The sequence below is a fragment of the Cherax quadricarinatus genome, chromosome 11, assembly GCF_038502225.1.
Source record: "Cherax quadricarinatus isolate ZL_2023a chromosome 11, ASM3850222v1, whole genome shotgun sequence".
Taxonomy (NCBI): domain Eukaryota; kingdom Metazoa; phylum Arthropoda; class Malacostraca; order Decapoda; family Parastacidae; genus Cherax; species Cherax quadricarinatus.
In genome coordinates this window covers 54,400,808-54,415,457 of record NC_091302.1, presented here as the reverse complement: position 1 = coordinate 54,415,457, position 14,650 = coordinate 54,400,808, and the positions used below count along the sequence as shown (strand labels likewise).

At 43.0% G+C, this 14,650-nt stretch overlaps 1 protein-coding gene across 4 annotated transcripts in view; it reads left to right on the top strand.

Annotated features, from left to right (window-relative positions):
* Culd (CUB and LDLa domain) overlaps window positions 1-13,975 on the top strand; it is a 32,799-nt gene extending 18,824 nt beyond the window's left edge. For all 4 annotated transcript variants that reach the window (XM_070084138.1, XM_053775062.2, XM_053775061.2 and 1 more), the window contains 3 exons: window positions 5,387-5,517; window positions 8,083-8,249; window positions 9,376-13,975. In XM_070084138.1, the coding sequence (XP_069940239.1) occupies window positions 5,387-5,517; window positions 8,083-8,249; window positions 9,376-12,070 (2,993 nt within the window). In that variant the 3' untranslated portion in view covers window positions 12,071-13,975. The remainder of the gene's footprint in view (window positions 1-5,386; window positions 5,518-8,082; window positions 8,250-9,375) is intronic.
* The last annotated feature ends 675 nt before the right edge of the window (window positions 13,976-14,650 follow it).

The window sequence follows — 14,650 nt, the reverse complement described above, 5'->3', positions numbered from 1 at the left end:
ACACACGAGCTGCATCTATATATTTTCCTTTGTTGACCTAATGTATTCAGTGGCTTTATTGATACAGTACAGGGGCATAAAAGTTAGATTGTAGTACAAGTAATCAGTCCCATAGAATTGCAGAATTATATATAAACGGCAGTGGCAGATGGAGTAATCAGTCCCTTACTCTAGGAGCAGGTCCCCTCAAGGAAGGTTCCTTGATGTTGGTGAGGGGCTCTTGATTTAGGGAATTGGATCTGTGCTCCAGTTCCCCGAATTAAGCCTGAATGCCTTCCACATCCCCCCCCCCAGGCGCTGTATAATCCTCCGGGTTTAGCGCTTCCCCCTTGATTATAATAATATAATAATAATCTAGGAACAGGTGTTGTGTATTTTAGTCTAGGAACAGGTGTTGTGTATTTTAGTCTAGGAACAGGTGTTGTGTATTTTAGTCTAGGAGCAGGTGTTGTGTATTTTAGTCTAGGAGCAGGTGTTGTGTATTTTAGTCTAGGAACAGGTGTTGTGTATTTTAGTCTAGGAGCAGGTGTTGTGTATTTTAGTCTAGGAACAGGTGTTGTGTATTTTAGTCTAGGAACAGGTGTTGTGTATTTTAGTTTAGACGAATATGCCGAAACGTTTTCAAAATTCCCAGATGTTGTTCATACTTATAACTCACCAACAGAATACAGAGGCAGATAATAGGTCGATGGATTCAGTCCCAGTCTTGATAACTAACCAAGGTTACAGTGATAATAACATAATAATTATAATAATACTTTGTTTCAGCATGATATAATGCTTGTACATGCAGTGAATGACATGTGGGTGTACATGCAGTGAATGACATGTGGGTGTACATGCAGTGAATGACATGTGGGTGTACATGCAGTGAATGACATGTGGGTGTACATGCAGTGAATGACATGTGGGTGTACATGCAGAGAATGACATGTGGGTGTACATGCAGTGAATGACATGTGGGTGTACATGCAGTGAATGACATGTGGGTGTACATGCAGAGAATGACATGTGGGTGTACATGCAGAGAATGACATGTGGGTGTACATGCAGTGAATGACATGTGGGTGTACATGCAGAGAATGACATGTGGGTGTACATGCAGTGAATGACATGTGGGTGTACATGCAGTGAATGACATGTGGGTGTACATGCAGTGAATGACATGTGGGTGTACATGCAGTGAATGACATGTGGGTGTACATGCAGAGAATGACATGTGGGTGTACATGCAGTGAATGACATGTGGGTGTACATGCAGTGAATGACATGTGGGTGTACATGCAGAGAATGACATGTGGGTGTACATGCAGTGAATGACATGTGGGTGTACATGCAGTGAATGACATGTGGGTGTACATGCAGAGAATGACATGTGGGTGTACATGCAGTGAATGACATGTGGGTGTACATGCAGTGAATGACATGTGGGTGTACATGCAGAGAATGACATGTGGGTGTACATGCAGTGAATGACATGTGGGTGTACATGCAGTGAATGACATGTGGGTGTACATGCAGAGAATGACATGTGGGTGTACATGCAGAGAATGACATGTGGGTGTACATGCAGTGAATGACATGTGGGTGTACATGCAGAGAATGACATGTGGGTGTACATGCAGTGAATGACATGTGGGTGTACATGCAGTGAATGACATGTGGGTGTACATGCAGTGAATGACATGTGGGTGTACATGCAGAGAATGACATGTGGGTGTACATGCAGTGAATGACATGTGGGTGTACATGCAGTGAATGACATGTGGGTGTACATGCAGAGAATGACATGTGGGTGTACATGCAGTGAATGACATGTGGGTGTACATGCAGTGAATGACATGTGGGTGTACATGCAGAGAATGACATGTGGGTGTACATGCAGAGAATGACATGTGGGTGTACATGCAGTGAATGACATGTGGGTGTACATGCAGAGAATGACATGTGGGTGTACATGCAGTGAATGACATGTGGGTGTACATGCAGTGAATGACATGTGGGTGTACATGCAGTGAATGACATGTGGGTGTACATGCAGAGAATGACATGTGGGTGTACATGCAGTGAATGACATGTGGGTGTACATGCAGTGAATGACATGTGGGTGTACATGCAGTGAATGACATGTGGGTGTACATGCAGAGAATGACATGTGGGTGTACATGCAGTGAATGACATGTGGGTGTACATGCAGTGAATGACATGTGGGTGTACATGCAGTGAATGACATGTGGGTGTACATGCAGTGAATGACATGTGGGTGTACATGCAGTGAATGACATGTGGGTGTACATGCAGTGAATGACATGTGGGTGTACATGCAGTGAATGACATGTGGGTGTACATGCAGTGAATGACATGTGGGTGTACATGCAGAGAATGACATGTGGGTGTACATGCAGTGAATGACATGTGGGTGTACATGCAGAAAATCCCTAATTATGCAGAACATTTCGGGGAACCTAAATACTAACTTAAGATTAAGGCAATAACCATAGTAATTTTATACACAGTCACTCGGGTGAGTGTAAGTAGTATAAATTTAGGAGTTACAATGAATACAAGATAATTGAATATCTTATTAGTTCATGCTATGTGGCTTGTACCAAGTTTAATTGATAAGGAATTACAGGTATGACTCGCAAAATCGTAATGACACGATTGCAAACAAACCAAACAAACCATACCACGGGCGGGACTGAACCCGCGGTAGTCAAAAGATTACAGAGGTATTTGTAGATGAATGGTTCAGAGAACCGACATGTTGATAAATTAGACACATGTGCAACTCTTGGGTATCTTTATTGAGGAAACGTTTCGCCACACAGTGGCTTCATCAGTCCATACATAGGAGGAACTTGAAGAACAGGAGGAGAATGAGGTAATCAGTCCTTCAACCTTGAGTCGATGTGTTCAGTCCATCAATCTTGAGTATTCTACTCAAGATTTATGTATTCTACTCAAGATTGATGGACTGAACACATCGACTCAAGGTTGAGGGACTGATTACCTCATTCTCCTCCTGTTCTTCAAGTTCCTCCTATGTATGGACTGATGAAGCCACTGTGTGGCGAACCGTTTCCTCAATAAAGATACCCAAGAGTTGCACATGTGTCTAATTTATCAACATTACAGAGGTACATAATTGAGTCTCACAACTCAGTGGCTAACGCGACGGTCTGGAGTTGAGAGACTCTGACCGCGGGTTTAATCCCGCCCGTGGTATGGTTTATTACAAGTATGATTATTAACATAAAGATCACACAATGATCTGATACCAGTTGTAATGAGTTCTTTATCTCTTATCTCTTAACTCAAAAAGTCAAAAATACCTTGGTGCTGGTGAAGGGCTCTTGATCCAGTGAACAGGAACTACTCTTCCCTTCCAAGGATCAATGTGACCACTTATTATAAATTCTACGGGTACTGCGCTTCCCCGTGAATTTAGTCGTTATAATTAAAAATATTTTCTTTTGTCTTGGATGAATTTTCAAGGTTTTGCCTAGTTGCCACTGACCAATGGTGCCACTGACCAATGGTGCCACTGACCAATGGTGCCACTGACCAGTGGTGCCACTGACCAGTGGTGCCACTGACCAGTGGTGCCACTGACCAATGGTGCCACTGACCAGTGGTGCCACTGACCAATGGTGCCACTGACCAATGGTGCCACTGACCAATGGTGCCACTGACCAATGGTGCCACTGACCAGTGGTGCCACTGACCGGTAGTGCCACTAACCTCTCACATTAAAAATGAAGATAAGAGGAAGAAGACGTTATTATTACTAACCCGGAAGATTGGCAAGCCAGACTAACCCGGAAGATTGGCAAGCCAGACTAACCCAAGACTGTCACTTACTGGGGCTTATTCCAGTTAGGGCCCTTCTTTCCCAGTTGATAAACACACAAGTACCTACTTCTAGGTGAGCAGGGGCAGTAGGTGTAAGGTGCCTAATACCCAGGTACCTATTTATTGCTAGGTGAACAGGGGCAGCAGGTGTAAAGAAACATGCTAAGCGTTTCCATTCACCCCAGGGTCAAACCCGGTTTCTTTTGTTGTAAGCCGATATGACAGTACACTGAGCCATAAGTCAAAGAGAAGCGTTATATATATTTCGACCTAATAATGAACGCTCTCTTTGGGCCCATATACATGTAAGTTGCGTATACAAGACAAATACAATTTTCTTCATTTCAGGAAAGATTACAAAATTACTCATTATCAATTTACAGACAAGACAAAATATATGTACTTTATATGCAGAGTAATTCACTTGGGGATGGAAATATTTAGTTCCAGATGTTTCTTGATCTTGTGTCGTCAGGAGCTATGCAGTGTTGCCACTCTTGTGTGTTGTCAGGAGCTATGCAGTGTTGCCACTTGTGTGTCGTCAGGAGCTATGCAGTGTTGCCACTTGTGTGTCGTCAGGAGCTATGCAGTGTTGCCACTTGTGCGTCGTCAGGAGCTATGCAGTGTTGCCACTCTTGTGTGTCGTCAGGAGCTATGCAGTGTTGCCACTCTTGTGTGTCGTCAGGAGCTATGCAGTGTTGCCACTCTTGTGTGTCGTCAGGAGCTATGCAGTGTTGCCACTCTTGTGTGTCGTCAGGAGCTATGCAGTGTTGCCACTCTTGTGTGTCGTCAGGAGCTATGCAGTGTTGCCACTTGTGTGTCGTCAGGAGCTATGCAGTGTTGCCACTTGTGCGTCGTCAGGAGCTATGCAGTGTTGCCACTTGTGCGTCGTCAGGAGCTATGCAGTGTTGCCAGACAGCAAACTTTACATTGTGTACTTAGGGAAAAGCGCTAAGCCCGTAGGGGGTCGTACAAATATATAAGAAAAATCCATAAAATACATATTATTGCATATTTCAACGTTTTAGAGTAACCGCAGGCATTTTGTGACATTCTTCAGTTTTTAGGTAAAATATGATTTTTCGGACTTAGTCAACAGTTTTGACATATTTTAGCTAAAAACTGAAGGATGTCAGAAAATGCCTGAGGTTGCTCCGAAACATTGAAATATGCAATAATATTTTTATGGACTTCTATAATTATTTTAGTTTTTATTTATATTAAAAATATAGGCAGCGTGTGCCAACATTGATATCTTCTGCCTTGACTCAGAGAATTTCCCCTCCTATCTGTTGCTGTCTGGCAACATTGCATAGCTCCTGAAGACGCACAAGAGTGCGAAAGATCTAGATCTAAAGATTCCCATCCTCATTTGGCTTGTTCTGCATACAAGCTACATATATTTTGTCCTCTTGTCTACAAATTGATTAGCTTTTCATAATGAATAACTTTCTAGTCTCCCAGAAATGAAGAAAGTTTTGTCTCCTGTGTAATTATTAAGGAAAATATTTTTTTTTTTTTTGTGGCCTAGATGGTTCTCCTAGATCACCTTCTGACGGAGTGGAGGAGATCGATGCCTCGGCCGACGACCCTCCTCTCTATGAACCTCCGCCTGACTATGAAGAAGTAATCAAGGTCATCCTCTCTGGTAACAACCTTAAGGTGGGTCACCTTGGGTCAGCTCACCTGGCAGTCAGGGTCTGAACAGATTTTCCAGGTTAAATTCACAATTCACAAACTGGAGATCAAAACTGGACAGCGTTTCCATCCATCCTGGAAAATAGTGTGAATGTGGTAATGGTCCCGGAGGGAGTGAACAGTCGCCCAGTTTTTCTTTTAAATTAGTGAATTAGTTGAGAATTGTTGCAGCCATGACACTGTGATTGTGTCCTTTATATTAAAGGGTATTTATAGAACAAAAAGGCATAATACCGTAACTGGAAAAATACACACATAACCTGCACTTAAGAGAGACTTATGACGATGTTTCGGTCCAACCTGGACCATTAACACTGACTTGTCAATGGGTCAAGTCGGACCAAAACGTCTTCATTAGGTTTTTTCTCCTATGTGCGGGTTATTTGTATAAAAGATATTTATGTGAAAGATCCTTCAAGGGGGGGATGGGGTGGGGGGACCTTGAAGCCAGTACAAGGCTCTTGATCCAAAGAATTTGAATTACCTTTCTTTTCCTTAGATGGAACCTGATTGTCTCCTATTCCTCAGGTGTTGTATGACCCTTATGAATTTAGAGCTTACCAATAAACCAGAAATGGTCAGTTAGTTTAATATGTTTATTATGCACCCCATACCCATCCTGTGGGCGGTAGTCAAAAGATTACAGAGGTACATAATATTGACTTAAGACTTAGGGAGACTGACACCAGTCAGTCCATCTATCATCATTCTATCATGCAGGAGGAGCCACATGTCTATGGTGCATCCAACAAGATAAGCAGACTCTTGGATGTCACTACCGCCCGGCTCCTGCTGGGTTACAAGTATCTTTGGCAGGTTAAATCACCACCACCAGATGTAGACCTTCAAGGACCATAACATTGTATCAATCGCATCTGCTAGAAAAATGACAGGATGGATAATGAGAACCTTCAAAACTAGGGAGGCCAAGCCCATGATGACACTCTTCAGGTCACTTGTTCTATCTAGGCTGGAATATTGCTGCACACTAACAGCACCTTTCAAGGCAGGTGAAATTGCTGACCTAGAAAATGTACAGAGAACCTTCACGGCGCGCATAACGGAGATAAAACACCTCAGTTACTGGGAGCGCTTGAGGTTCCTGAACCTGTATTCCCTGGAACGCAGGCGGGAGAGATACATGATTATATACACCTGGAAAATCCTAGAGGGACTAGTACCGAACTTGCACACGAAAATCACTCACTACGAAAACAAAAGACTTGGCAGACGATGCAACATCTCCCCAATGAAAAGCAGGGGTGTCACTAGCACGTTAAGAGACCATACAATAAGTGTCAGGGGCCCAAGACTGTTCAACTGCCTCCCAGCATACATAAGGGGGATTACCAACAGACCCCTGGCAGTCTTCAAGCTGGCACTGGACAAGCACCTAAAGTCGGTTCCTGACCAGCCGGGCTGTGGCTCGTACGTTGGTTTGCGTGCAGCCAGCAGCAACAGCCTGGTTGATCAGGCTCTGATCCACCAGGAGGCCTGGTCACAGACCGGGCCGCGGGGGCGTTGACCCCCGGAACTCTTTCCAGGTAACTCCAGGATGGACTATTGTCACACCTTGCGTCATTATGTACAGGAGTGTGATAAAATTAATGAATTTAGAGACAACTCACTCAGAAATGTTCAAGAAATGGCAAAGTATTTTATCCACAGTGGTATATTGCAGACCATTCTGGAGAAATACCCTGACTTTGCTAGCTGTAAATAAAGCATTACCACGTGTGTGTGTGTGTGTGCGTGCGCGCGCCTGTGTTTGTGTGTGTGTGCACTCACCTAGTTAAGATTGCAGGGGTCGATTCCAAGACCCTGTGTGTGTGTGTTTGTGTGTGTGTTTGTGTGTGTGTTTGTGTGTGTGTTTGTGTGTGTGTGTGTGTGTGTGTGTGCGCGTGTGTATGAGTGTGTGCGTATAAAGAATATGAGATCACAATACTGTGGCTGAAACAATTCTTCAAAAACCCGCACTTAGGATCCTAGAGAAACATTATGACGACATTTTGGTCCCTCCTGGACCATTGTCGAGTCACAACTGGCGCCAGGAAAGTACAGAAGGCCAAGGAACAGTACGGAAGGGGGGAGGAGGAAGAAAGAATTGGTGGTAGTATTAAAGGTAGCAGCAATAATGAAGTTGTAACAATAGTTTTGCTACTCCTTTTGCGTTTATCGAGGAAGAGAGAGCTGGGTTTATAAGATACCTTTCTAGGGTCGCGCAGCGATCGAAATATATATATATATTTTTTTTTTACGGGATAGGCTGGTAAGCCAGTTAATGGTCTCGGTCACATGAATGAGCCTTTCAAGGGACGGGATGCTGGTTAAGGGGTCTTGATTCAAGCAACTAAGTTATCAGCCTTCCTTGGATCAAGCCCCTCAGGCGTTGCATGACCCCTACTTATTTAGTGTTTGTCATGATGATAAGTCAAAAAATGGGTCATCAGAGGAAAATTTTTGTTCTAATAAAATACTACTTTTAATCCACGTTAGGCTAATCCATTATTTTTTGTTTAACTTGTTTAGCTTGTGCGTCGTCCCGGGGGAATAACAGCTTGGGTACCTGACAAGTTGGCTACTGAAGGTGGAACACAGGAAGGTCAGCAGCCACTGAGAACCCGTCATGCTTCTCTCGACCTGGAGCAAGGAATGGAGGTGGTGTTATGGAACCCCAACACCCTCAATACTGAACAGTAAGTTATTAATAATTTGCTAGCTTTATAGTGTTCTCAAGACCATCCTTTGGACTGTAGTCACCCCATAGACCTATATTGTGGGCAGTAATTATCTTACACTCATCCTTGGGGTTGCAGCCATCCAACTGTAAACTCATCCTGAGGGCGATAGCTACCTCATGCTATTCCGTGGGCAGTAAAAATATATACATCGTGCTGAATTAGTAAAACTTTCGATTTTGGCTTAAATAGCAACGCTCTTCTTGCTAATAGGGCAAGCGAAAATGTGTATGCAATTATTTCGCAAAAATCATTCTGAACCTAACGAAAAAAAATATATTTCATTGTGTTTATTATTAAATTATTTTAAACTGTTCTAAAATATATTTAGTTGGATTAGGCTAAATTAAATTGCACTTGTTATAATAAGGTTAGGTAAGTTTTCTAAGATTCTTTTCATACAAAATTATTAATTTTCACATTAACATACATGAAAAAGATGCATCTTTAAACGTATAAGAGAAAATTTTTAGAAAGGTTTTGTGTGCGAGGGGCTTGGACTTCCAGCAGGCATGCGTGAGCGTGTTTGATAGGAGTGAATGGAGACAAATGGTTTTTAATACTTGACGTGCTGTTGGAGTGTGAGCAGAGTAACATTTATGAAGGGGTTCAGGGAAACCGGCAGGCCGGACTTGAGTCCTGGAGATGGGAAGTACAGTGCCTGCACTCTGAAGGAGGGGTGTTAATGTTGCAGTTTAAAAACTGTAGTGTAAAGCACCCTTCTGGCAAGACAGTGATGGAGTGAATGATGGTGAAAGTTTTTCTTTTTTGGGCCACCCTGCCTTGGTGGGAATCGGCCAGTGTGATAATATATAATATAATTCTTGCTAATTGACCAATTTTACCTATTCGGCATGACATATATATAAAGCCCACATGGAAACTCTGAAGATTAATTGGTCTGTATATTTCGATCGATCCCAGAAGAGGATCGAAATGTGTGGACCAATTAATCTTGAGTTTTTTTGGCTCCATGTGGGTTATTATTAAGCATTGACAAGTGTTCAAATACACTTTAGTTATTCTTATAAAACAGCTATCATGTTTGGATACGAGGTATAGAACTAAGTTGACCTCTTAACAGTGGTTGGAGTGAGACAGAAGGTAGAGAGGAGCCTCGGGCCACAGTGACTACACAAGCCTCTCTTGGTCACGTCCGTCGTTCCTCCCTGCCTGTCACGCCGCTGCCGGAGATGCTGGAGGCTGAGGTGCAGGGTCATAGTGTCAGTCTGGCTCCAGAAACCATCAAGGAGGCTCCTGATGGAATAGATTCTCCCCGCCCACCGCCTTCCCGACCTCTTGACATCACATCCCCACAGCTCTCAGAGAAGTCTTTCAACGACACCTCGGTGGTATCGACGCCTGGCCCTAGCACTCCACAGAGCCTGAGGGTGACTTTGCATACCAGGAAGAGCAAAAGACTTGTGAGGAAGGGTGGCAAGAAGAAGAAATCAACGATTTCACGTAAAAATGAGCTTCAGGACAAAAAGGAAGACGACTCAGCGCCTCCTTCCTACGAGATGGCAATGCAGCAGGTTAACCAGGGGGAGGCACTCTCCTCCCGGCCAGCTGACCTGCCATCCACCACCGATGCTGCCAGTCAAGTCAACGAAAGCACCCAAACAAATATTAATTCGGAACTGATGCAGGATTTGTCGCCAATGGAACGGCTGAGAGCTGCGAAGGAAATGTTCCAGCGGATATCTAGAGCTGAGGAATTAGACAAGATCTCCGTGGCAAACAAGCCAGCAGTGAGACGCCCGGCTGCACCTGCAAGCAAAACCAAACATAACAGAACACTGCTTGCTGGTAGCAGTATTACTCGAGGAACTGTCAAGGCTAGGAAAGCCATGTTACTGAAGGCTCAGAAACTTCGACCTGACTGTGACTGTAATGGAGCGTGTTCCTGTGCTCACTTCAAACAAGAAAATTCCAAAGATGAGAATTTTATCCCTGGAGGAGTTAAGTCTAAGGTTCATTATTTTTTAACCATTGAAAAGAGTACGAAGAAGAGAGAAACAAACATCTCTGTTGGAAAAACTAGTGTTGACTCCAAACTAGAAAGCGATAATACACTTCAAAAATATTCGTCAGAACGTAATTCTAGCCTCAAAAAGAGGCAACTGATTAGAAACCAATCGGCTCCCTCTCTTGGCCACATTCGTCAGACAGACTTAGATATTTACTTCTCTCAGAATGAAACCATTGCCTCTTCATCAGTGAAGGAATTGGAGCAGCCGCTCATCACTCCAGTGAACGGCTCTCTACGACCTACAATTAGTGCCGCTAATTGCCTTATGGATGGCGAAGACTCGTCGGAAGAGAAAGTTATTCCAAGCATCAGAAAGCGTGTTCAGTTGTACAATGAACTGTCCAGAACGCCATCTTGTTCGTCATCAATATCACGGCAGTGTTCTCCATCACCGTCTCGTTCTCACATAAATGTCTTAAGGGAAAACTTAGTTAAGAGGCACGATTCAGAAGAATCACTTGAAGACGTGCCAAGCTTAATGTGCATAAGGAGCATAAACAACTCCGCCTGTGAGGCTGTCCAACCAGGATTCGTGAAAGAGGCTACGGTCAAATTCGTAACTGCTTTTAACCAAGAAATTCGTTCCAGACTACAACTAAAAGACTCCGAAGACTGGAACGAGGGCTCTGACTCTCCTCCCCCTATCAACATTCCTTACCTCAACCTTAAAAACGAGGAGGCGAACACTCCAGATATTGGTGATATAGAAACATTATCATTACCACCGCTAAAACAGGAAGAAGCAGAGTCATTAGAGTTGTGGGCTTCAAGCTCTCAGGGTAAACCAGACTTACAAGATGAGACAGAGAATGCAAGTGAGGGTGAACTTCCTTCACAAGTTTCAGGGGCTGTCCCAAAAAGGACAGCTGTGATCGCTGTAAATAATTCGAAAGATTCTGGGTTAATGAATAGTCGAGGCCAAATAATTGTCATTAAGAAGGAGAATCGAGCAAAACAGAGAAGTATTCAAGAGAAAAAACATTTCAAAAAGCTAGACCTGACAAACGTATGCATGTCATCAGATGACGAAGAGGAAATGAACGAAGATCCTGGACAGTGCTGGAGAGAAAATAAGAGCGATGACCAGATTAAAAGGCTTTTCTCAGAAGAGGATTTAGTTGTGATTAACTTAAACTCTTCCACTACTTCCCCCATATATTCAGAGGACGACTCTCAACCGCCATCCCTCCAGCAGAGTGGAAATTGGCAACCAGGGGATCAACAGGTGTCAGGTGAACACAACTTAAGCGAAACGCTGAATGAAACGATTAATTCTGACAGCTGTGCCGGCAAAGAAAATAGTGGAGAAGGAAAGCCCTGTCAGAGACACTCCATTGATTTACTGGCCGTCGCAGAATGCACCATGGTAACGGAAAGCACATTACTTCCAGAACTCAAACCTCAAAGGAAAATCCCGATTCCATCTCCCCGAGGATCGAAAATTGCTTCTATTACCTCTACAACAACAGGCAACGAACCATCTGTCCGTCATCGAACATCAGAAAGTCACTTGGTTTTTCCGTCTGCTACAGAACCTGCTGAGGAAATAACACCACCTTTCCAATCACCTTCCCTGGCTCCTACTGTGCCCTCCATTGTATCCTCTCTTCCTGAGCACACGGTTGATTCTTCAATGTACACTTCCACACATAGTCCTCTTCCCACGATGCTTAGCCCCCAGCTGATTCGCAGTGGCATCATTAAAATACAGACGGGACCCACTAACCTCACTTGGGACTACATATAACAAAAAAGTTATTAACCAAATCATTATCCACCATGACGTCAACCAAACCACTATAAAGTACTATGACGTCAACCGTGACACTGTAGACCAAACTACTATCCACAATGACATTGCACATTATCTACCATGACATTACAGAACAACCCCCTATCCATCATGATGTTGACTAAATCCTTATATGACACCGTAAATCAAACTGTTATCCACAATGACATTGTAGCCTAAACCATTATTTACCCTGACACTGTAGACCAAAACACTATATGCCATGACACTGAAGATGTGTGTGTATATTCACCTGTTCACGCTCCCCTCTTTCTCAGCTCCTGACCCTGCCTCTTACACCAGCCGCTACTGGGTTCATTCTCTTCTGGCTTCTTGAGCCCCATACCCCTCAAGGAAGGTTCATTGACGTTGGTGGGGGGCTCTTGATCTAGGGAATTGTATCTGTGCTCCAGTTCCTTGAATTAAGCCTGAATACCTTCCACATCCCCCTCACAGGCGCTGCATAATCCTACTAGTTTAGCGCTCCCCCTTGATTATAATAATAGAGCCCCATTATATATTTTCTTAAAGGTGTGTATAGTTTCTGCCTAACCACTTAGTTGTCCAAAACATTCCAGTTCCTAACCACTTTGAGACAAGAAAGGCTTCCTGACATCTTTGTCACTTTTTTTTTTTTAAGTCTGTGCCGTTGTGCACCTGTTTCCTGCCTCTCGAGCAGCTAATTCTTGTCCACTATCAATTCCTCTGAGTATTTTGTATGTCGTTATCATGTTTCCTCCTGGTCATCGTCCTCTGATCTCGTCAGGTTTAATTCCTTCAGTCTTTCCTAGTAACTGATACCTCTTAGCTCTAAGAATAGCCTCGTTGCGAATCTTTGTAGTTTTTCCAGTTTCTTAACAAGCGTATCAGGTGAGGGGAGTCCATGATTCTGTATACTTCTAGTCTGGTATATGCCATATATAGTACGAATTATTCTTTAATGAGATTCCTAATAGATGATCTTAGATTTGCCAAACGCGTTATATATGCTGCATTATTTTAATAATGGAGCGCTAAACCCGTAGGGATTATACAGCGCCTGTGGGGGAGGGAGGGATGGAAAGTATTCAGGCTCAATTCAGGGAACTGGAGCAGAGATCCAATTCCCTAGATTAAGAGCCCCTCACCAGCGTCAAGGAACCTCCCTTGAGGGGTACATATGTTGCAGAGGTTATTTATTGATTTAAGGTGCGCTGTAGGCGATATACTTTGTGTTATGCACATTCCAAAGTTCTCCGTGAATAAGTTTTGTCCCCTGAACATGTACTTTGTTTCTGGTCTTTGTTTGCCCATCCACAATTTTCATAATTTTGTACGTACTTGTTTTGGTTGAATTCCAGTCCTGCACCTTGTCCCAGTAGGTGTGCTCTTGTGAGGAGGTGGGGGGTAGGGGGGGGGGAGTACGAACGAACCCACAAGAAGAAAGTATAAATATTATAATTCTCTACTTTATCTTCACCTAAGACCCTCTTTAGCAGGTCTCAACTGAGGATAGAAATAATGATAATCTTCTCATCTGTCTTACTTCTGAGTGTCATTTGTACCAATGACCAATGTTTCTTGCACATTTGTAGTGGAATGTATACATTATTAACATCTGTATTTTTTCTAGCTGTCTTGATTCACGTATACCAATCTATATTTGTTAGTGGTTTCGTGACAAGATGAATATTTGGAAAGATAATTCCAAAAAGTAATTATGATATGCTTGTAATGAATACATGAATAAAAATTTATGCCATGAATTCGTGAGAGTATTGCCTATATATTTTGTCTACAGTTTGTTAAATCTTGCTTTATTAACATAAAAAGTTACTTGCCCTTGTAATGAGCTCTTAATTAAAACATTTATACGATGAATTTGTTGTATATTTATACCTTAAATTACTGATAATTTAAAGTGTTATGTTATATCCTGCAAAAAACACATGACGTTAGTAACTAGTAATTGATTTCATAGTTGGTAGTTATGCACAAGAAGGAAGAAATGCGTTAGGTTGGTGCCTAGGTGGTTGTCACACTTAAGATTTCACTTAAACTCTGTCTTTGCATTGGACATACTCGTCTAACTCATGAGTATCTCATGGTGAGGCGTCCTGTTCCACTTGGTGAGAATTATCTAGTTCCTGTTTCAATTTCTCTGATTGCGGGTTCAAATCCCTCCCGTGATATGGTTTGTTTGCAATCGTGTCATTACGATTTCGTGAGTCAGTTCTCATATTCTATTAGACTGTCCTGTCTAGCAAAGAGCACGTAGAATTTTCCTCCGACGTCGTCACCGCTCTAACGCCCTTACTTTATTTTCCCTCCTTGCTGACGACACCACCTTTGATACAGTGAGTTTAATATCTTTATTATGTACCCCATACCCATCCTGTGGGCGGTAGTCACAGACTTCCTCGTCGACTTTTTGACAGCAACTGATTTATTACAGATGACACCCGAATCTGCATGACAGTGTCTTCCATTGCAGACACTGCAAAGCTCCAGGCGGACATCAACCAAATCTTTCAGTGGGCTGCAGAAAACAATATG